The 24,987-nt window shown below is 43.0% G+C and overlaps 1 protein-coding gene across 1 annotated transcript in view; it reads right to left on the bottom strand.

Annotated features, from left to right (window-relative positions):
• The window catches only part of PRPF6 (pre-mRNA processing factor 6), a gene marked incomplete in the record, with an annotated part of 1,570,595 nt that overhangs the window by 807,994 nt on the left and 737,614 nt on the right, over window positions 1-24,987 (bottom strand). The window contains 1 exon segment of the mRNA XM_044089883.1: window positions 19,565-19,703. Within this exon segment, the coding sequence (XP_043945818.1) occupies window positions 19,565-19,703 (139 nt within the window).

The following is a 24,987-nucleotide window of genomic DNA, read 5'->3' as shown; positions in this document are numbered from 1 at the left end:
ACTCCTTTTTCTCAGTTTCTGTTTTCACACTAGGAGCACTGAAGTTGTGTGCACAGCCATCTTGAAAGTCCTATATTAATTGTATTTTTATCTGTGATGTTTCTTTATATCACACCTTTTCCAAGGTTACTATAGTGGATGTTGTTTTCATGATTTATGTATTGGTTCACTCTCATACACACACACTACTATCTATGAGGACTTATGATGCTTTGTGCTTTTTATGTATATATTATTTTTCCATGGGTTAAAGCAGTTGAAAATTTGATCTGATGAAATTCAGTTGGTAGACGAATGCACTTATCACAAATTAAAGCTGAGTTAATCAGGTGACTAAACCTGGAAGTTTTTTTCAGTACCTTCACAGAAAAAGAATTAACATTTGAGTTAATTTCTTCAACACCTTCATTGAAGAAGATTTAAAGTTTTGGACGGTTTATTACTGCTGCTTAATACTGTAAAATTTAAGTGTTTTCATTTTTCATAAATAACGAAAGTGAAGTTAATGTCCTAACTTTAACCCTGGGGACAGCCATCTCCTCACATTTCTGTTTTGTTTTTTGTATTTGTTCATGCTGTGACGCAGGTGACTTGAGTTTTGTAATGCAGAGTGTTCCTGGATGTCAGGCAGACTTACCAGAGCCTCTGGTGATCTCAGCCATTTGATTTCCCTGTCAAAAGTAACAGACAGGACAGGATAAATATTTTATATTCAGCTTCTTTTTAACAGGATCTCCACAGAACCAGACCAACTCACTTCATAGTCATCACTCTGAGGGACAGGCATCCTTGTCCGGCTAGGCATAGAAGTACTCCCCACAAGGACACTCCAACAGCTACAGAAAATGTGTCAAACACCCAATCATTGTGCCTTAAGGGACTACACCAGAGAAGACTGAAGATGATGATGATGATAATGACTGGTATGAAAAAACAGATATAGCCAATGTAGAGCTATCCATCTAATCTGTGGCTAAGGCAAAGTAGTAGTCTGCAAAGAGGCAAAGGCCATCTGGAAAGTTTTTTTTTTGTGGCTGGAGGAAGGAAGAATCAGGGATACTGTTCTATCATAAAGCTGAGAAATAAAGCCCGATACTGGGGTAACAGTGATACCAGCAGTCTGTAACGGATAAATATAAAAAGTTAAGCGTCTTCACCAGACAACAACACACACACACACACACACACACACACACACACACACACACACACACACATGCCTACCTTAGTTCTTAAAAAGTTTTTTATGATTGAATTTTACAGCAAATTTTGGAAAAAACACAAGTTTACATTGAAAGAAATAAAAAGAACGTCACAGTCTGTAATGTCAAGCTAAAAAGTGGTTCACAGGTATAGATCAGAGTGTAAAGTGTGTGTGCTTGCATTTTTAAGAAGCATGCGAGGCTGTACGTGTGAGCATATAACCCGCACATGTGCACAACCTTAGTGCCATTTTGTAGAAGCAGTTAAGGAGTAAGCATGCATGACTGTAGTCATTAATTGTATATAAGTTACTTAAATTAGAGTCAATAGTCAACAACAGTAGTGTGTTTGTATGTAATAAAGCTGCTTAAACAGAACCCACGAAGATTTGTTTATTTGTGTCCCAACATGAAAGCGCCAACAGGTAGGCTGTGTGTCTGAGCACATGTTCCAGGGCATCGTAGTATAGCCAAAGCCAGTATAGCATTTCTGCGACTGTGAATTGTTTGTGGTCACTGGCTGATTGGGGTTGCCCTGGACTACAGCTTGGAGTAAGCACCTCACTGGTTCTTTCAAGCTTTTTTTAAAAGTTGTTTCAGGCTTCAACTTTGTTACTTAAGAAGTTAACTTGTGAGTGTTTCTGCTATTTCACACTGAGCTAATCGGAGGAAGGGCTCTGAGCCAACTAATCTGTGATATACAATGTGAAGTATCCTGTTTTTTTTGCTTATTTGCACAAGTTATTTATAGCACTTTTATTGCCTGCATATACTTTTCTAGCTAGTTTAGCTGTGTGTGAGGTATTAACTACAAATTTTCTACAATTGTTAAGCATCTGGCTGGATTTGTTTGCTCTGATTTTTGTTTCCCACCATCCCTCCCTATTGGTATCCAGTTTTTATACTCGGTGGCTTTGCAGTTGCCCGCCCCTACTGTAAATTTGATCTGGGACACTCCTCCCAGTCTAGTCTCATTACCTAATTCTACCTAATCCAGGGAGAATATTTGAGAAGGCCAACCCAGTTAGTTTCTGCTCCTCCTTCCCCCTTTCCACTTTACAAAATATTTTCTAAGCTTGTTTCTTGCCTTTCCTGTAAGTCGTGTAGTCCAGATACAGATTTGCTGTATCCAGGATGGTTTGTAAGCTTCTGAGCCCCAAAGTCTTTCTGTGTAGGAGGGAAGCCTTCTAGCTTAATTTTGTTTCTTAGAATTAGCCAGTTTTCTAGTTTCAGCACTCAAATCTGTTTTTTTGTGCTCAGCGCTTTTTTCAGAACTCATTGTAAGCACTAAATAAGCTACAAAGTACTACAGCACTCAACTTTCATCACTTGTCTAGAGGAAAACAGTTTTTAGTACTTATAGCACCTATCCAGGGATGTCTAAAGGTCAGCTCCCGGTGTTTTCTCCTGTCTACCTGATGAATCTGGGCATCTTGGGGCAATGCAGCAATTGCCTCATGTACACAGACAACCCTCTCCTCCTACCACCCAACACTACAACCTGTGAGAGATGCACTTATATAGCCAAACTGGAAGCAAAGCTCTCTTCACCCAAAACTGGACTAGACAGTCAAGAGGAGAAGGTAAACACTTACACCACACTACACTCATCACATAGTCCCTCAAAACCTACACCACCAAAACACACACACAGAAACACAAAACACACACCTACATTTGCGGAAGCTCTCAATAAAAATCTACCCAAGCAACAAAGACCTCCAAAGCAGAAATGCAAGCAACCTCCACCCCCCCCAACACAACCCAAATGACACACAGCCCACAAACTCAGTGTGCCACTCAAACACAGCCCATAAGGCATAACAACGTACCCAACACTCTAGTCATAGGTGACTCTATAGTCAGGCACACTGATGCTCCAATCACCAGGCTAACCAAGGAGAAAGTTGCTGTTAGCTGCCTGTCAGGCACCAGGATCCGCCACATAACGCACACCTCAGGTCACTCCACAACAAGTACAAATATGACTCTGTCATTGTCCATGTTGGTGTGAATGACCTGAGACGTACCTCCCTGGACTACATGAAGAGAGACATGGAGGAGCTGTCTGATATTGTAGCCCAGGCAGGTATGAACCTAGCCCTGAGTAGCATCCTGCCATCACCCAAAATGATACCACAGTACAAGGACAACATTATTGACTTCAACAATTGGCTAAGCTTCTGGTGTCATTCTAAGGGGATCCAGTATCTGTCTGCCTGGGAATGACATGATCGGGGGATCCAGTATCTGTCTGCCTGGGAATGACATGATCGACAAACCACAATGCTTTGCCAGAGATGGCCTGCACCTGTCGCCCTTGGGATTCCGGATACTGGCTAAGGCTCTTGCCACACCTATACTGCCTTTTTTAGGCAAGGTTCAAATGATAAATTCACCACCCCAACAGGTACAAGCAAGCAAAATCTGAGTATAATGCTACTTAATGCTAGAAGTCTAAACCTCAAAATGCACTCACTCGAGGCACTCCTTAAAATGGAGAACATCGACATCTGTGCAATGACAGAGACCTGGTTCAAGGCTCCAGAGAGCACCCCTGCATTACTACCACACTATAATTCATATCACACCTTTCAGCCACCTAACCTGGAACGAAACACTAAAGGTGGAGGCGTGTCCATATTCATTAAGGATATCCACACCTACAGGCTAGTTGCTCAGCATAATGCATCCGAGATTATCCAAGTGCAGCTAACTCTGGGCAAGACCACATTCCAAATTGTAGCTTGCTACAGATCCCCCACCATGCCCCAGGATTCCCACTCCTCATTTCTTGATACACTGGAAAGTATTATGGTACAACCTAGCACCCTAATAATGGGCGATTTCAACCCCACCATTAACTAGGAAAACTACCCGTGTACCAACTCTTGTGTTAAATGTTTTCTGAAATTCATAAATTCCAATGCCTTGGGTCAACTTATCCACACCCCCACCAGGGGCAGCAATATCCTAGGGGATAAAGGCTACTAAAGAGAATTTGTAGAGGAAAAGACCTGTCTAATCCAAGCAGACTGCATCTATCTTCCAAGCTCCTGGAGTTGCTGACCTGTAGTAGAAATGCTGAGATGAGAGGTGAACAGGTCGGTTTGTGGAACACTTCATAACTTGTTCAGACTCCGAAAAACATCCCTGTGTAACATCCATTTGTGGGAATCTGCTCAAGGTCTGCCTCAGCCTGTCTGACAAAACATTTACTGTGGGGGGGTGGGGGGTGGGGAGTCAAGTGCAACCAGAGGCATTTAAGAGAGAGTTTGCCCTTTGTTTTTTTTTTTTTTGGTCCTCATCTTGGGAGCATGTTCTTTCAAGGTGTGTCTGAAAGCCTTTCGTGCTGTGATGACAGCCATCATCTATTTGAAATTTTTATGCATTTGTCTCATCATGGACTCCCAGATACCTTGGATTTGAAAAGCTTCAATATACATCCCCCCAAGCTTGAGCTAATTAGTTTGTGGTGAGAATGACGGTCAACAGTGGTTCTTTGAAAGGCACGCCCTTTCCCCCGATTCTGGATATATTTGCACATACTGCTGTATCCACTATGAGATCTCTTTTTGTGATGTAAGGAAATAAGAGAACTCTGGTTTCTAGTGACAGAAGACCTTAAGAGAAGTTTCCTCATGTGCATACAGGTTAGTGCCTCTGTTAGAAAGTAGGATGACATGAAATCAAAATGTATGAAGAATTCCTTAGCTGAAATTTCCTTTTGCTGAAGACTGTTTTCGAAGTAGTGTGTCAGATGATTCACCATCTCACCTGGGAGAAAAGTCCCCTTTAAAATGGTGTCCAGATGCATCTCCAAGATGTTTAACTTGTTTATGGGTAACAGGGTGGACTTTGCTTGAGGGAATTCATTATGAACAACAAAACCTTGTTAATCTCCCACAGAAGCTGTACTAGGATGATGCAGTCATCTAGAGATAGTGCAAGTCAGAATACCCTTTATCCTGCAACAGGCAATTACTGGAGCTGGGTACTTTGTTAAAACCCTGGCAGTAATAGACAAGTCAAAGGCCAGGGATGCAAACTGGAAGTACTTTCCTCCCTGTTGCAAACCTGAGAAATCATCTGTGGATTTTGACAATGTGGATGTGTTTTTAAGTCTAAAATAACCATCGGAGTCCAAGCTAGGATGAGCAGTAATAGGCTTTAGATAGCTAGCATTCTGAACTTTAGAATTTCTAGAACTTGTTTAAGTAGGACAGAGCCAATAACGACTTCCATGTGCCCTCCTTCCTTGGAGAAAAAAAAAAGGCCTTTGAATATAATACTCAGCCTCTCTCTCCAGCTGGGACCTTTTCTTACAGTCCTGGACTATAGCGTCTCTAGCATAAATGTAGGGACAAGGTTCAGCTGGTCCTTTGGGACTACAGGAATGCCTCTGCTTCTTGGGAGTTTTTGTAACTACAGCTTGTAACATTTTCCTAGAATGTTTAACATCCACTGATCTTTGCTAATGCCCTCCCTATTTCTTACAAAGCAAGTGAATATTCCTTCCACATTTCTCAAGGAGGATAGTAAATGAGGGTGGTAAAGAGCTTGGGGGGAGTTTCAGGAAGCAGCCATGCAGAGTTACATGGCCCCAGTGGTGCCTCTGGTTTCTCTGTGTTTAGCTTGCCATTTATTTTAAATATTTGCCCTTTTACTTTTTTTTTAATAATGAACTGCAGTTTTAACATTTACTATGCAATAATTTACCTTATCATGCAGTCTTTTTTCTTCTCATACCATATCTTTCCGGCTCACACAAGAAATCAATTCATATGGGACTGTTGTAATTTAGCCAATAAACAATTAAAAAAAACACCTATTGTCAAATAAATCTTCCCCTTCAAGAATACAAGGAATTTTTCATGAAATTTTAGAAAAGCAATAATTACATTCTACTGCAAAACATATTTTTAGGATAACACATGAATATATCACAGACTCCAAAGCATTCTTATTTTATTTCTTTCAAGAGTGAAGGTACACTTGCCTAGAAATGACTGAAAGGTAGTCTCCTTATAAAGTGAAGCATGCTGTAAAGCAGCACTACTAAGGAAGGCTTAAATGTAAACATGAAATGTCAGAAATTTCTAAAAAGAAACATGTCCAAGACTGAACTGTTTCAAACAAGCACAAATTTCAGCCTTTTAGAATGTCCACTGTTGGTGGTTTCTGGAAGCCTTTGCTTGACGACAGACTACTTTCATGGCCAGTACCCTGACAAGTTAAATAACTGGGCACAAGACAAGAGATGCAGTGAAGCCTGCTGATGTGGAAATTTCAGTTACTGCACTACAAGAGATTAATGCATGTTTTGAATATAGTCTTAATGTAATAAACAGCTACAAAATACAGTTGTATTTACCATAAATGCAGATGTTAAGATTAGTTTTGCTGTTGCAGTAATACCTCTTGGTAATTCCTGTACGGCAGAAGTCCAAGGCCAGCTTACATACCACAAACTTTACTTTCTGCACAGTCCAGCAGATGCCCACCACCCACAATGTTAGGACATCAATAGTACTAAGGGGCATCAGCCAGGATACCTAGAGCTTGACCTGCTCAGATACGTCCCCAGACAACATCTGGGAAAATAAGAGGGAACTATCTTGGTGTGATATGACAATGAGGAGAAGGGTATCCATCTCAACCCCAGGAGCACAGAAGGGGGTAGGCTGGAGGATTCTAGTACTGCAGCTACTTGGAAATCTACATTTATAAGTATCTAACTCAACTGAACTATACACTTCTCTGTAGTTCACCGTTGAGTAATAACTCTTGGGGAGATTCCAAGAGCTAAAGAGAGTTGAGAGATGGCCAGAAACTCTCTCAGGGAAAATCATATCTTGGAAAATGGTTAAAGCAAATCCAGTAGTGGCAGTACCAATAATCCTAGTGGAATGAGCCCTGATTCCTGCATACTGCTGGCTTTCCATGTTGGCAATGACAAAAGGAGTTGTAATCTGAAATCCATTTAGATGTGATCTGTTTGGTTGTTGGTTTCTCTTCTTTTCATTCTGCAGAAATAGTCTGATTTCCTGTCATATTTTCTTTTGTCTAGCTAAATGCTGAGCTGACTATGCACATCCAAGGAATCCAGCAGCCTTTCACCTTTATTGTTAGAATGCTCTGACTTCCACCACTCATCCCTGAGCCTCCTCTCTGAGTAGTTCTGCCCTCCACTAGAAATCTAATAGAGGCAGATGTCTATCATGGTCCCTTCCCTACAGGACAGGCACACACATCCACCCTGCCAGCACCATCATATGCCAAAGCTGATTAACAATTTCTGGTTGCCTGGGTCATAATCCGACTTTATTCCTGTACGCCAGTGTACTAGCTGCAACTGTGTGCAATACTGAGAAAAAGTGCATATATTTTAGGGTATTTCTATCTTACAACATGCATCAGTCTTCCAGTGAGCATTTAAAATGCAGGAACAATATGGAGGTGTCTCCACATTTCTTAAAGATATTACCTTGAGACAAATTCCCATAACACTGATGATGAACTTACCCTTAGTAAGGATAACTATCAAGAAAAAAATTTGCTGTTGAATACTGTTCATGTCCTCAGTAGACTATGACAGATTCCCAAATGAACTTGGTGAACAACCCACATCAAAAAACTACCTCTGTACTGGCTGATTTCAGTTATCTTTACAATTAAGTGGTTTACCTGTATCTCTAAGTTGGGTATGCCCAAGGATTCCTAGACCTAACAAACAATAACTTAATGGAAAAAGTTATGTACTTACCATAACGTTCCATCTGAGTAGTTATACTTCATTTTTCTGCAACCTGTGGGTATACGGATCCATATCGGATCAGAGCCAGCAACTGTTTTTTCTAGCATCTGCTCCAAGCTCCGAGCTCCTCCCTCTACCCATAATACACCACCATCTCCTATCTTCCCTCAGATCGAGTTTGCTGCAACTATACATATTAGCAACTCAACTAAATAAGCCTAACATGTTTATTCACATGAAAAGGTTAGGGGAACGGAGGGTGGGAAGGTTGCAGAATAATGAAGTATAACTACTCAGATGGAACGTTATGCTGAGTACATAACTTCTTTATCTGAAATAGTTAACTTCATTGTATCTGCAACCTGTGGGACAGAGTCCCCAGTTACTCAACAAATCCTGGGAGGCCCTCATGGAAGGATATTCCTGAGTATCGCAGAGCCAAAGGATGCTCCTCCTCTGGAAATCAGATCTAACTTGTAATGGGAGATGAAAGTATGAGAATTTGCCCAAGTTGCTGCTGTGCAAATGTCATCCAAAGGAACCTTAGACTAAAAAGCAGTGGAAGTCACCATGGACCTGGTAGAGTGAGCTTTAATCAGGCCAGGAGGAGATAACCCCTTGGCTTCGTAAATGTGTAGAATGCAAACAGTGATCCATCTGGCTAAAGAAACCTTGGAAATGGCCTTGCCCAAACGAGGTTTGGAAAATGAAACAAATAATTGATCGGACTTACGGAAGGATTGTGTTCTATGAAGGTAGAAACAAAGTTGTCTATGAACATCTAACAAATGAAGTTTATATTCCGCCTCGTTCTGAAAATTTGGAAAGAAAATGGGTAGATTAATTGTTTGGTTTATGTTTGATTGAGATGCCACTTTGGGTAAAAACGAAGGATTTGTACGGAGAGAGACCCTGTACTTAAGGAAGACCAAATAAGGAGGCACGGCAGACAAAGCCTGCAGCTCAGAGACCCTTCTAGCTGATGTAATAGCCACTAGGAAGGCTGTCTTCCAAGACAAAAACTTTAGATCCACTGATGCAGCAGGTTCAAAAGGAGGAGATACTAATGACTGGAGAACCAAAGTGAGATCCCAAGGAGGAACCAAATCTTTGATGGGAGGGCGCAGAAGGAAGGTGTCTTTTAAAAAGGCTTTACATAGCCTAGAAGCGGTGAGTGCAATCTTATTTTCACCTGCATGAAAATTAGAAATGGCTGCCACCGGTACTTTCACCATGGATGAGCTAGCTCCTTGCTAAAAAAATACTAGTTAAGAATTCCAACACCGCTGGAACAGGGGCTGTAAAAGGATCCAAGTTTCTCTGACAGGCCCAGATAGAGAAATGTCTCCATTTACTGCGATAGACCTTCCCAGTGGAATCTTTAAGAGAAGCCACTAGTATAGATTTTACAGGGGATGAAAGACCGGGAGTCTTGGCAATCAAGGGAACTGGAGCAGCCAAGCAGTCAGTTTTAGACTGTCCAGATTGGGAGGGTAGGCACCCGAAGGATGAGAGATTAGATCCAGACATGGATCCAGAATCCATGGAGGCGCTAGAAGATGAGACCAAAGGAAGGAGAACCAAACTTGACGAGGCCAGAATGGGGCAGTGAGGATCACTATGCACCCCAGTCGACAGGCTTTCTGAGGAAACTTCGGAATAAGTGGTAATGGTGGGTAAGCATACAGTAACCCGGGAGGCCAAACATGGACTAGGGAGTCTCTGGGGGCATCCCCTGGTGAGGGAATCAAAGCAAAGAACTCGCTGCACTTTGCATTGGAAGGAGATGCGAAGAGATCGCAGCAAGGCTGTCCCCATGCAAGGAATATCTCCTCCGCTACTGAACGTTTCAGAGACCACTCGTACAGCATCAGAATAGCCAGACTCAATCTGTCCGCTAAAATGTTGGAGGGTCCTGGGATGTGCGTCGCAATCAGAAACTGACCTGTAGAAATCGCCCACTCCCACACTCTCATGGCCTCGCAACACAGAGGATAATATCTGGTTCTCCCCTGCTTGTTGATATACCAGACAACTGACATGTTGTCTGTCTGAACTACAATCGTACCCAGAGAAAGGACAGTGTGGAAGGCTTTCAACGCTAAAACCACTGCCCTCATCTCTAGAACATTTATGTGCAACTTGGTTTCTATCTGGGACCACGTGCCTTGGGCTGTCCTTCCCAAACAGTGTCCCCTCCACCTAAGTTGGGAGGCATCCATGGTCACCGTGGCTTGGGCTGGAGATGACATGAAAGGGTATCCCACTGCAACCTCTGGTGAAAGGATCCACCAAAGGAGAGACATCCTGAAGGTGTGACTGATCCTTATCGGAAAATCCATGGGCAGGTCTCGCCAAGACCATTGGACAGCTAGAGTCCATTGAAGGACACGCATATGGAGGCATGCGCAAGGGAGAATAGAAATCAAGGCACCCATGGAGCCCAGGGCCCGAAGCACATCACCCGCCTTTGGAAATTTCAGGTTCACGATTAGAGCGATGTGGTACCTGAGGTGTGAGATCCTGTCTGGTGTTAAGAAAACTTTTAGCTATAAAGTGTCTAGCCGTGCCCAGATGAAGTTTAGAACTTGTACTGGTTGCAAAAGGGATTTGTGGACATCGACTGTAATCCCCAGCCGATCTGCCAAGAGGAGAAAGTAGTCTCAGGCCAGACACAGAAGATGCTTGGTGGACACAGCGAAGAGCCAGTCGTCCAGGTAAGGAAATACCTGAATTCCCTGAAGCCTCAGGTGAGCTGCTACTACTGCCATTACCTTGGTGAACACCCTGAGGGCTGTGGTGAGACCAAAGGGTAGAGCTCTGAACTGGAAGTGACTGGCTCCCAGCCGGAAGCGAAGAAACCCCCTGGAGCTTCTGTGGATCTTGATATGGTAGTAAACATCCTGGAGGTCTAACGAGCACATCCAGTCGCACTCTCGGAGATAAGGTAGAATGAACTGTAGGGTGACCATCCAGAACTATTGTTTGCCGACAGACAGATTCAAGGTTGACAGGTCTAAAATGGGCCTGAGGTCCCTGTCTTTTTTGGCACTAGAAAGAACCTGGAGTAGATGCCTAATCCGGACTGGTCGAGGGGGACCAGTTCGATGGCTCATTTGTGAAGCAGCTTTGAAACCACTAGAGCTGCGGCCTCCCTGTGAGCAGGTGGGACATCCGGGAGGCATCTTGTAGCACTTGGTGGGGCAACAAACAGGATAGTGTAGCCTCTGGATATTATTTGTAACACCCAACAATCTGCAGTTATGGACTCCCATGCCACTGGGTGCAATGATAATCCCCCCAGACTGCCTCCAGAGTAGGACAGCCAGGCAACCCCTCAGGGCTGCTGAGTGGGCCTGTCAGAAAAAGGTTCCCTAGACCCTAAGTTCCTGGGACCCCCTCTACCTCTGGGTCGGTGTCGATCCAGTCCCCCCTCTGCCTCTGGAGCAAGAGTTGTCCTGAAACTCCCAGGAAAACTGATTTCCGGAACCACATCTTCTTTTGCCCTCTTTGGTTCCTAGAAAAGGACCGTTGAGGGTTAGATAAGCGGATCCCGATGGCAAACGTCTTCCCGTCTTTTTCACTCTGGACAAGAGTGTCACGTACTGTCTTCCCGAAAAGGGAGGAATCATCGTAGGGAGCATTAGTAAAGGACGCCTTGAAAGGGTCCGCAAACTGACACAACCTGAGCCACGCGTGATGCCACATGTCCCAGCCACCCTAGCTGCTCCTTTCGTGGCGTGGGAAAGGAGACGCATGAACGTGTTTGATATAGACTTCACAGTCGACATTTTCGCAGAGGACAGTTGTTTGTCCTGCTGCGATATGGACTCTGGGAGAGACTCAGCGAATACCGAAACAAGGTCTCGCTGTAGCCGTATCACGTGTGCCAAATAGTTCAGCGCACGGATGGAAAAGGTAGCTGACAAACCCACTTCCCAAACCATTCCACTGACCTGGACTCCTTGTCTGGAGGGTGGACTGAAGAACTCTCTTGCGCCAGTTCCTTCTTGGTGGCTGCTGTGACCACCATAGCGTCAATGGGGGCTCCTTTAGACCAAGGTTGTCTGTCGGTGGGAGGAGAAAAAATCTTGTCAGGGCATCTGGGTATGGGCTCTACGGTGTCAGGCTCCTTCCATGCCCATGTGGTGATAAGGTCCACCAAGGGGTCCACTGGCAGGGACACCCAGGAAGTGGATGGGCCCGTGTCAAAGGCCTCCAGGAGCACGGATTCATCCGGAGAAGGTTTTGGGGCTGACCAACCTCCCATCTGGCGGAGGATCTCCATGATGTCTCCGAAGGAGACATCTTCGGGAAGTGACCTGGAGGAACCTTCGCCATCTAAATCTGTGTCCATAGTGATGGACTCAGGGGAGTCCATGTGCCTCCTTTTGCACTTGCGCTTATGGGGGCCCTCTTCAGTGGGACTCTTTGAAGAAGACTCGAGAGTCGCGGGAGGTTCCTCAAAGGGAACAGCCTGGAGCTCCTCTGGCACAGGCTGTCCCTGAGACAGGATGAAAGGAGTAGTCACCAAATCCAGTGGAGTCTGGGTGGAATCTGAGGAGATGGGCTGAGGTCTCAATCCCTGGGAGAAAACCCTCTCCATCACTTCAAACACCAAGGAGAGCGTACCTCCTTGGCACCCAGCAAGGAAGAAGCTCTCCCCGGGTCCAAAGTGGGAATCGGAGCCGAAGCGAGGGTAGCCTGAGGTCCACGGGAACGGGTCGGATCTGAAAAGGTCAGAGCCGAAGATGGATCCATTCCCTCGGGTCCAACTCCCTGTCTACGGCTCCGAGAGTTGCTCAGATCCGAACTGACCAGATCCGAGGAACTTAAGGTAACAGCTGGAGTCAGGGTTGGTGGAACCGTCGGCACTGAGCTACCAGCTCCAAAGAGGATCCAAGAACCCTGAAGCAGCCTCATGGATCGGGGAAGAATAGATGGGGTGGAAAAAGGGCATGGAGGTCCCCCCTACAGAGGGAGAGGGGCATGGCAAGACTCCCATTTGTATTTGGGTCTGAAGGAATCTCTGCATAATCCTGTCCATGTCCAAGTCCGATAGGCTCCGAGTCGATCGCGAAAAGGCGACTGACACGGATCTGGCTGGTCTGCTCAATAAGGGTGAGGAAGGCCTCGGATCAGAAGACTCAACGACTCCGGCAGGAAACGGGGTGAGCGGAGCCTGGGAGAAGCTGGCCTCAAAGTCTTGGATGATGGAGTAGGGAAAGATTCCCTGTCCGGGGACCTCTTGCAAGGCTTATCCCTCTTCCTCTCTTTATCCTCCTTGCGTCTTTCTCTGCCCTTTCCTTTTTCTCTCTCTCTTGCTTTTTCTTTATCTTTGTCTCCCCCAACACCAGAACAAGTGGGAGTTTGACTCCCTGTCTGAGTGGGTGGTTGGGTGGGAGTACCTGAGACCGAGGCCGTGGCAGAATCCAGCACGGAGGCAGGGAGAAGACCCTTAGCAACTAACTTGGCCTTCTTGTCCCTGAGGCCCCTCAGGTTAAAGCCTGCACAGATTGAACACTGTGTTGATAAATGGGGCACTCCCAAACATATTTCACAGACAGTGTGACCATCAGCCATTAAGCTTATGGCTACACTCTGTGCACTTTTTGAAAATCGACTTAGGCTGATCAGCCACAGCCTAACACTAATCGCCACTCCCTAAAGAGAACACAACACACTAACACACGCTGAAGGGAAGAGGGCCTAGAACTACTTTCAACAATAAAAAACTTTTTTTTTGAAGCTATACGGACGAATAGAGTACACTAAAGGGGGGAGGAAGGGAAAACTTACTACCACTTTCACACAAAAACAGAATTAACCTACTTACTTATCCCTGAAGCTCAGAGCAAAGGAGATCACGATGCTTACTATGGCGTGCCAAACGAGATCTGAGGGAAGATAGGAGATGGTGGTGTATTATGGGTAGGGGGAGGAGCCCGGAGCTTGAAGCAGATGCTAGAAAAAAAAAACTGCCAGCTCAGATCCGATATGGATCCGTATACCCACAGGTTGCAGATAAAATGAAGTTAACTACTTCAGATAAAGTAGTTATCTAGTCCACCAGGGACCAGACGATTGTGGACCAGGTCCACATAAAAAGTATACACACACACTATATATATATATATATATATATATATATATATATATATATATATACACACACACACATACACACACACACATATATGTGTGTGTGTGTGTATATGGATATATGTATACATATATCTATATATATCTATCTATATATATCTATATATATCTATATATATATCTATATATATATATATATATATATATATATATATATATATCTATATATATCTATATATATATACATATATATATATATATATATACATACATACATGCGCGTGTGTACATTTCAGCAGCCACCAAATCAGACAGATAAAACCTCAGTTTAATCTTGTCTGAAATATAGCACACCCTGGAGTGCAGCACACCCTAATGCTGTACTGCAGTGTCAGTCACAAAAAATGAATCAAGTTGTGGGGTAGGAATAGAACTCCCAAACTACAGACATTCCAGTACCAGTGGTGAACCACTGACACTGTCCAACCAAATTTTCTGTTAGTGCACCATGTCTCGAGTATCTCCATTTTTGATTTGATCAGACCACAAAATAACCATCTCCTTTAAAACCACTAATCACACAATGGTGAATTCAAGGACTTTAAATATACAGCCTTTCTTAAATTTTGTGATGAGACACCCGAGTTTACTTGCAGTGTGACCACTCCTCATGAACGTTCAACTGATACTTTTTTATCTAAATCCTATTTCTCACATGAAAAAGTTATGTAGACTGTAATGGGAAATTTAAAAAATAAACCAACTTGATGGTCTACAACAATAAATAAGCTCTATAACAAAAGAAATAGAAAGATATTTTAAAGTCCAGTAAAAAAAAAAAAAAAAAGAAAAATCCACCAGTATTAAAGACTTGATCTAAAAGATTAGCAAGGCACTAAAAATGACAATTAGAAAGAATAAAGCTGAATATGAACTGAAACTGGCATCAGAAGCCAAAGAGAACTACAGATCCCCCCTTTAGTTACATAGGCAAATATTAAGCCAACTACACTAAAGGGCTATATATTGCCTAACCAATAACCCAAGGTCAAAATCAAACTCTATGCCTTGTGTCTAAACATATAAAGACTGTAACTATTGTGCCAAACCAACCCAATTAGGAAACTGACAAACTACAATGTGTGTAACTAAGCCAAAATGACATTACTCACTCTAATCCTGAAAGCATAGGTAGTATACTTGTAGACATATTTAGTGTTAACTTTACTCTATATATATATATATATATATATATATATATATATATATATATATATATATATATATATATATAAAAAAAAAAAATCACTGAAATTCCAAAAATGTATGAGTCTCACCCACTCTAAGATGAGCATGGAACATGTTAAAAAGACATGCATCTGGAGTTTCCCCCCCAGGCCTCCACTGAAAAATGGCTTCATTCCAAGTCTGGCTTTCCTGGTTAAAGAATAAATAAACATGTCCTGTCTGTTTGTTATAAAGCTAAAAGCACCACTTCCATGGGCCTCCTAGATAATTTACCTGGTTGCTTAATTAACAGTGCCAGACATGCCTTCTCTGAACCACTCCCTGCAGTTATTTAACTTAAACCTGGCTACAGAGTACGTCTCAGAGATTTGGAAAACAGCTGGAGTGGTGACTCTACGAAACTGGGCTTTACCGCAGACTCATCAGACTAATTACCCTAGGTTTGCAAGGCCATGGAATGTATAATACCAGACTTCTTAAACTACAATATTAAAAATCTTGTAATACGCTGACTTACAAAAGTTTGGTTTTGTTAACAGATATCTACTCAACTCGGTGAACTGCTTTGAGAAAGTTACAACGGCAGTGGACAGTTGCTACTCACCACAAAGCATATCTAGATCTCGCCAAATCCTTGAATACTGTACCTCACTGCTGGGATTTTAAACAAGCTTAAACACCAAAGATAGATCCTCACTTGGTAAGATGGGTTACGAACTGGCTGACGGTCAGAACTCACACAAGTTTGGAGATGAAACTTGCAAAAGTAAGAAAGTAATCATTGAAGTCAATGAAGTACCACAAAACTCTGTACTTGGGCCTTTCCTTTTTGGTATTTACATTTTTGACCTTCATACCACAAACCCTGACCCTATGGCTAACCAAATTTGCCAATAACTGCAAGCTGGGTTCCCCTGGTACACAAATGCAGCAAATAAAGTGCCTTACAGAAGCTCTATGCTGGCCCGAACATCAGAAACTTTGTGTCCCCCCCTACCCTGTCCAGCAGACAGCCTTCCCTTCTGACATCAGGATGTAGGTAGTAAAAATGGTCATTAGTTGGAACCATCTTTAGTTTTTTCTTACCTATGACCTAGTGTCATTCATATGCACACAGAGTATGCAGTCCTAAAGCCAGAGAGATACAAGTATGTACCCTGTGTTTAAGCTTCTTATCATCTTTGCTAAACTGATCTACTGTTTATGAAAATGTCAGAAAGTCAGTAACTGTGTGGAATGTATAAAACAAATTCTGCATAGTGATTTTCACTCTCTCTGCTTAATTTTCCTAGGGTCTAGAGCATGACGTACATAACTATCCCCAGCACAGCTTTTCAATTCCCATACCATAACACATAGGGCCGAATCCTTACACTAAGGCATCTGCCAGTAACCAAAAACACACAACACTATCATGAGACAAAACAGAATACAAGGATAGGCAATAGCCTAGTAGAACATTTATTTCAACAAGTATTAAGCTCTTTTGTCCCTCTTGAATGCGACTTCATCAGAATCTAAAAATACCAGTTTCATGTCCTTAATATAAGCACCCTAACAAATTAGCATAATTGATTCAATATTTAAAATCTAAAAAAAATCACAAACAATACATGTAAACGACTGTTATAAAACTAACAAAATACAAGATATATTTACGAATGCAAAATGCATTTTAATACTCAAAATTTTGCTGCTCTTAATTTTAAAATGTTGTTAATGCAAGTACTGTCATTCAGCCCAGGTGGTCACACTGCATTTAGGTGCAATTGCCAGAGTAACTCCTTATACTCTAGCATGCTTTCCCATGCCCACCCCACCATCATCAATTACAAGTGTCCACATTACAAAGTATGTCGATATAATCCGTTGCTCATTCTGCACTTCTTTATGTCATACCAATATTCACTAATTCTGTCTTTCAACCTTCTCACCATTTCACTAACAGAATGGTGAACATGCAAGACATTTTACCAAATGTACATCTTTGGTAGTTGCACAATTACAATATCATCAACACTGTGTAACCTTCTCAAAGGTGTCCAATGTTATATTAGGTCAATTGTAAATAAACCTACATTTATAAAAAACACATTTTACCATCTTGTTCCTCACAATGACTTGGATAGAGTCTTTTGAATGTTCTTTTAAAATACACTTACTGCTCTTGCTGCTTTTGAACACTATAGTAAGCTTTTCCCTTAATGTATCTTTAATTTCCTAAGGGAAAGTTAAATTCCAAATGTAATAAATAAAAGGTTTGATTCTGTAAGCATTAACACTGAATGCTAAGGTTAAAATAGGTTCTAGTAAACATATGGTTAATGGATTTGTCAGTGCCAAGATCACTAGAAAGAGAAAAGAGAAACATCCGAAGGAAAATTGTGCAAAAAGAACTTATGGCACATTTTCAATGTGCATCAAACATCTGAGGCTTGAAATTGAAGGAGGTAAGATGCCTTCATAGCACTTCATTTGACATTCACTGCTGCAGAGGCCTCTGGCATGAACCCTCTGCAGGCTACCATGCCAGTCTCATCACTGACATCTGCTTGAGGCAATCACTTTCAAGTGTCAGTCGGGTCTTCAGTGGCTGTGTAGCCACTAACTTCTGATGCCAGAATTCTGATGACTGAGGGGAGAGCAAGATCCCCTGCATTTTCATCTGGGAGGTGGTATCTGGGGATCAGATACAAGTTACAGTTGCCTGTCTGCGGCATGAAGCCTCTTTGTCCAATGTCACTCTCAAGCACAGGCAAAAATGGCCAAAGCCATAGAAGCTGATTGTCACTTTGTCCCAGATCAGCTTCATGGTCCTAAGCCACACTCCTCCCAAGCCTATCCATAGGACTTGGTCATGGTGGCTAAGAACTAGTGGATTTTGGGAGATTTAGCTAATACTACCCTAAAACGACCTCTGCACCAGGAATCTGTCCTGTTAAAATGGACATTTCTCCATAGGAAACTAATGATTCCCGAGACTCTAATGAAGAATGGACATAACTTAATCAACTTCCACAAGTTTACTATGCCAGTTCTGAGTCTGAAGTTACTTTGGCCTCGGCCTCACCACCAGAGGACCTTTCCTTTGAGAACACACTGCATACAATTTAAGAGACCTTTGACTGGGAGGCTCAAGAATATTCTCTATGTAAAGGTTCACGTTCCTGCTTGAACCTTAAGACTCTAGCTATCCCTCTAGTGCTTGAGATACTGGATGATATGGTCTTCCACACATCTCTGCAGCTGGACTCCCAGCCACCTGCTCCCGGGAAACCTGATAATTTCTACAGACTGTTCCTCTTCAAGAACCCTGCTGTGAATCCAGAAGTGCCTTTTTTGGATTCCAATGGCTGTTCTTCTAGGAAACCACTCCCAAACAATTAAGACAGCAGACTTCTTGACTGCGTTGGAGAAAAGACCTATACTTCAACTCTCTGGCCCTGAACTGCCAATTTCAGGAATCTCTCCTGAATCAGTCAAAGGAGAAAGCAGAAGGAACTGAAGAAAAGGTCCTTGTGAGGGACATGCTAAATATGTGCAATGCCAGCTCCTAGTCTGCCAAGTAGCAGCATAGCAAGGGCGGGGCAAAAATGCCCTGGGCACAAAGTGTTATAGGATGCGACTAACAGACAGGCTTCCACTAAATATTTTTTTCTGTACTGAAATGCTGGTACAAAAAGGCACTTCAATTTGGCATTTTTTTGTTATTTTTTTCTTTTGCTCTTCAACTGAAGTGCTGGGGGGCTGTAGACTGGCTGAGTTACTGTAGGAAGCACAGTGGGCATAGAACAGTGTCTATCTACTTCTCCCTGCTTACATTGAGCATGCCAAGTGGGAGGTTTGATGGTCAGAAGGGGTACCAGATTAAAAACAAAAAAAAAGTGCTACACAGTTGCTTCTTTAGTTGGTAAACACACTAATCTGTGAGTGACCTTACTTTCAAATGGCTCCATAACAGAAGTCAGGTTAGTTATCTACAAATAGGAGTAAATTCTAAAACTCAGCGCAACACCTTTTAATTGTTTTTGATGGCTGGTACTTGCACTCAGAAAATGAATTTTACAGTTAATATGTATATAAATAAACATTTATACACACACATGCTAATCGTACTTAGGTTTTGCTGTTTTGAGAACCTTACTTAAGACCTTTGGACTTTCAATTGGGACCTCATCAGAAGTCTTATGTTACTGTGTCAGAAAAGCTTTCAGAGAAAAAAGAAAAACAAATATATAGAAGTTCTACTGCAGACCTGAAAGGCAAGTGCCAGAATGCTTCTTGCAGCAGGTACGTCTCCAGCTAGCCATTTAGACTTGGCACCCATCAGCCATAAGACCTCTGCTTTAGGACAGTGGGCTACAGCCCTCTGAAGAAGTGCCTCCAAAGATTCCCTAAAGAGAAACAGACAAATTATTTTGGTTGGAAGTTACTGTTCATCAGATTTCTTCATTACACATGTAATACAGTTGTACCATATTATGAAAGATAACTGCATCAATAGTGCAAAGATGATAATCCGCATATTCTGCTCTTGTATATAGTAGCAAAAAAATGGACCTTTTAGCAACAGGTGACTCAATATAGAAATCTTATACTAAACACACTAGCCTTTGTAAAAAAACAGATAACATTTCACCTGATTTGAATAAGATAAAATTATGGGTGCTACAAAGCAAGGTAGTTAAAAATGCAATGTAAAATCGTTTTTTTCTCTAAAAACTGCATTTTACCTAATTTTGAACTAGCACTCAAGTGTGGGGTCATTTATTGCACTGTTGTGATTATTTTGCTGCTTGTGTATCTCTGCTACCGTTAAACTACAAAAAAAAAAAAAAAAAATCTTGCTTTTTTCCCCACTTTTTGAAAGTTAAGAAAGTTCAGTTACAGATTTGCTGTTCTGAACTGTTTGGAAGTTTCTAGAAGGCCAGTGCTTGCTTGGGCTAAAGGGAAGTCTCTGTGTTCACCAGTGGGAGTGGTTAACACTGAACAGCCTGCCTGTCCCTGGAGGAGTGGTTACTACCTAGAAGCTGTAGTTTTATTGGCCATTTTGTGTCAATTCTAAACTCCTTGATCTCTCTCTCTCTCTTAAAACCCTACAACTCTCTTTTTGCGCGGTTTTGCGCACTGAGCAGCGTCGGGCAGCGCCGCCTAAACAGGTTTAAACTATTCCAGGCTCCACAAAGTCTGCTCTTCATTTTTTCCCTTAGAACTGTTCAAACTCTCAAAGTAATCACTCTATTCTCTTTCTAAAGCCCTGCACTTGCTCAGCTCTTATAAGGAAACACTAACTAAACTAAAGCACTACACCCTCCTTGACTTCTCATAAAAGTATTAGGCTCCCGAATGGTCCTTCCTGATCAAGTGAAAAATCAGTTCCCTTCCCTAATCTGATCAGTAAAAAAAACAGTTCCCTATACTAATCTGGTATGTCCAAGGGTCAGTTTCAAGGTTACTCTCCAGTCCAGCTGGTGAATCTGGGAATTTTGAGGCAATGTTACAATTGCCTTATGTACACAGACAACCCTCTCCTCCTTCCAACAAACTCTAATACATGTGTGAGATGCAGTTACACAGCCAAACTGGAGGCGGAGCTCTCTCAACCCAAGACAGGCACAGTCAGTCAGGAGGAAAAGGTAACCACCCACACCACAAATCCAGTCTCACACAGACCTATTGCATCTGCATACCCAACACAAACACACAAAAACATACTCGAGGCTCTAAATAAAAATCTGCCTAAACAGCAAAGACCTCCTAAGCAGATATCCAAGCAACAGCCACCCCTCAACAATACCCCCGAATCACATATCTCTCAAAATCAGTGTGCCTCACAGTCACAGCCCTTAAGGCCAAACAACACACCAAATACACTTGTTATAGGGGACTCTACTGTCCGGCACACTGATGTCCCGCTCATCAGACTGAACAAGGAGAAGGTCACTGTAAGCTGCCTGTCGGGTGCCAGGATCCGCCACATAACGCAAGCACTCAGGTCACTCCAAAGCAAGTACAAGTATGAATCCGTCATTGTCCATGCTGGTGTGAATGACCTGAGACGTACCTCCTTGGACTACATGAAAAGAGACATAGAGGAGCTCTCTGACCATGTAGCCCAGGCTGGTATGACCCTGACCTTGAGTAGCATCTTGCCCTCACCAAGAATGATGCCACAGTATAAAGACAAAATGATCAGTTTCAACAATTGGCTAAAGTATTGGTGTCATTCAAAGGGGATCCAGTGTCTGTCTGCCTGGGATGACATTCCTGATAAACCATGTTGCTTCGCTAGGGACAGCTTGCACCTGTCACCCTTAGGCTTTCGTATACTGGCCAAGGCTCTTGCCACCCCTATAGTGCCTTTTTTAGGCAAGGCTCAAAGGACAAACCCACCTCCATAGACAACCCAAGGATAAGAAAACTAAAGGTAATGCTTCTCAATGCCAGAAGTCTAAACCTCAACATGCACGCACTCGAAGCTCTCCTTAGTATGGAGAAAATCGATGTCTGTGCAGTAACAGAAACCTGGTTCAAGGCTCCTGAGAGCACCCCAGCACTACCAGGTTATAACTCATACCATGCGTTTCGGCCCCAAAACTCGGACCGAAGCACAAAAGAAGGGTGAGTATCTATATTCATCAAAGATACCTACACCTCCAGGTTAGTGGCACTGCACGAAGCATCGGAAACCATCCATGTGCAACTAACAGCGGGCAAAACTGCCTTTCAGTTTGTAGCCTGCTACAGAACACCCTCCCTATTACAGGAACCCCACTTGGCATTCCTGAGAACACTGGAGAATATGAAGGTCTCTCCAAACACTATGTTAATTGGGTGATTTCAACTACCCAAGCATTGACTGGGAAAACTACTCAAGCCCAAACACCCTCGCCCAACGGTTCCTTGAATTTATAAACTCTAACGCAATGGAACAACTGGTCACCACTCCCACAAGAGGGAACATATTGGACCTGGTCATCACCAACATGGGGACTCTATGTTCCACACCAGAAGTAAACCCCTCATTGGTAAGATCAGACCATAAACAAATTTCCCTGGACATCCATATCCCGTCCCCACCCCTAGCCAAGGAAATCACTGTAAAGAATTTCTCAAAAGCCAACTTTGCACTTCTCAAGACTGAGGTGGAATCCTTCAAAGTCCCTGGGCCAGAGGATAATACAGCCCAATCTGCAGAATCCTTTACAAATGCATTCTATGAGCACCTGCAGGAATGCATGGATCATGCTATCCCAAATAAAACCAAGACTCACTCCTCCAAAAACAGGAGACTGGTCATAAATAAGCTATACAACAGAAGGAGGAAGCTACTACATGACAGAGCAAAATCCCAAAAAGGGAAGGCATCTCTGATCAGTATTAGCAAGAAACTTCGATCCCTCATAAAATCATCAAAGGCCAGCTTCGAAAGAAAAATTGCCCTAGACACTAAAGATAATCACAAGGCCTTCTTTAGTTATGTCAGGAACATGGGCGGAAACTCCCAGATATGCTCTAAATTGTTGCATAATGGCACAAAATATACCAAACCTACAGACATAGCCAACATCCTGGCAGACAGATTCAGCGCAAATTCCCCCCCCCCCCCCCAAAGGAGCAAATGCCTATCCTAACTGAATGTAACCACCCTGACATCACAGATGCACAGGTGAAAGTTGCCCTCTCCAAAGCAAAAAAACACAGCATCTATGGGACAGGACGGTGTCCCAGGCTGTGTCTTACACGAGCTCCAAGAAGAAAGTACAGTTTTGTACCTACCATAAATGTAGATGTCCGATAGGTATGCAACTGCAGTCCTGACATATGGGTTGTCCTGCCTCAGGCAGCCCTTCGGTCGGCCGGATTCCAAAGTCTGGGTCCGGCGTCGGCTGAAGTCGCCCTTTCCCCGACGTCAGAGCGCCTGGGGTATAAAAGTGTCAGCAGACGCCATCTTCTTCAGTGTTTCTTGCCCCAGATGTCAGGTGCCCTCTAAGGAAGGCTAAATTTTGAAAATAGAGAAAAAATTCCAGACAAGTACAACAACATAAAAACAAATACACCATAAAAGATTACCCCAGGTAGCTAAAATGAGGGGTAGAAACCCAAAAGAATACCATAGAGGGGTAGGTGGGAGAGAAAACCTGACTGCAGTTGCATACCTATCGGACATCTACATTTATGGTAGGTACAAAACTGTACTATGTCCTTCAAGGATGCAACTGCAGTCCTGACATATGGGTTGAATACCACAGCCAACCTGGGGGTGGTAGGCACTAAGACAAAGATGGTGTAGCTAAAATGCCCTGCAGGACTGCAGAAGCAAACCCTGCTCTGGATCTGGAATATAAAGGCAGGTTGTAATGTTTGGAAAATGTATGCACGGAGCTCCATGTAGCAGCTTCTAAAATGTCCTTTGTTGCCACTCCTCTTAAAAAGGCTGTGGAGGTGGCTGTAGCTCTGGTGGAATGTGGCCTGATGTCAGCTGGCACAGTTTTTCCATGAAAAGAGTAGCAGAATCGAATGCAATTTCCAATCCATTTAGAAATTGTCTGTTTGGAAATTGCTTTTCCCTGCAATCCAGCAGCTCAAGCTACAAAAAGCTGGTCAGATTTTCTGAAAGACTTTGTTCTGTCCAAGTAGTAGCGCAACTATCTGTGTATGTCCAAGGTGTGCAGAAGTCTCTCTCCTTTATTTTGAGGATTGGGAAAGAAGGTAGGCAGGTGAATAGATTGATTCAGGGACACCCTGGATACCACCTTTGGCATGAATGACGGATTGGTTCTCAAAGAAACTCTGTCCTGATGAAAAATAAGAAATGGTTGTATTGCCATAAGGGCCTGTAGCTCAGAGACTCTTCTTGCTGAGGTTACTGCCAGAAGGAAAGCTGTCTTCCAAGACAGAAATTTCAACTCTGAAGATGCTGCTGGTTCAAAGGGAGGAAGAATTAATTTTTCCAGCATGAAGTTGAGGTCCCATGCAGGCACTGGTGGTTTCCTTGGAGGGTTGATGTTCTTTATACCTCTTAGAAACTGTCTTAGCAATGGGTGAGAAAATACAGGCGGATCAGTGTTATATTTGGCAGATATTGCTGAAGCATGTATTTTTATGGAAGAATATGAAAGGCCATTGTGGAGCATTTCAGCCAAATATTCTAGGATCTGTGGAATGCTCATCACTGATGGGTCTTGACCCTTTTTGCTGTTCCAGAGAAGAAATCTCTTCCATTTTGCTGAGTATGTTTTTCTAGTGGAAGGTCTGCGCGCCTCCAGGATGATATCCTTTACCCTTTTGGAAAGTGTATCCTGAGGAATAGTCATGGAATCTTCCAAGCTGTCAGCTTCAATGTTTTCAAGCTGGGGTGTAGTATCCTGTAATTGTGCTGTGTCAGAAGAAGTGGCCATTAAGGAAGGAGCCATGGATTGGTGTGTGTCAAGCTCCGTAGCAGTGGGTACCAGTGTTGTCTTGGCCAGTCTGGAGTTATCAGTATGACTTTCGGCTGCTCTGTCTTGATCTTTAGTAACACCTTGGTCATCAAAGGAAGAGGTGGAAAGGCATATAGTGTGAGAGAGTTCCAACTGAAGGAGAGAGCGTCCACCTTCCATGCTTGAGGATGGTATGTCCTTGTGCAAAACTTTTTCAGATGGTGATTGAGGTGGGAGGCAAAAAGATCTATGTCCG

This window comes from Protopterus annectens, chromosome 12.part0, assembly GCF_019279795.1.
Source record: "Protopterus annectens isolate FY-2018-M chromosome 12.part0, PAN1.0, whole genome shotgun sequence".
Taxonomy (NCBI): Eukaryota; Metazoa; Chordata; order Ceratodontiformes; family Protopteridae; genus Protopterus; species Protopterus annectens.
This window is presented reverse-complemented; position numbering and strand designations above follow the sequence as displayed.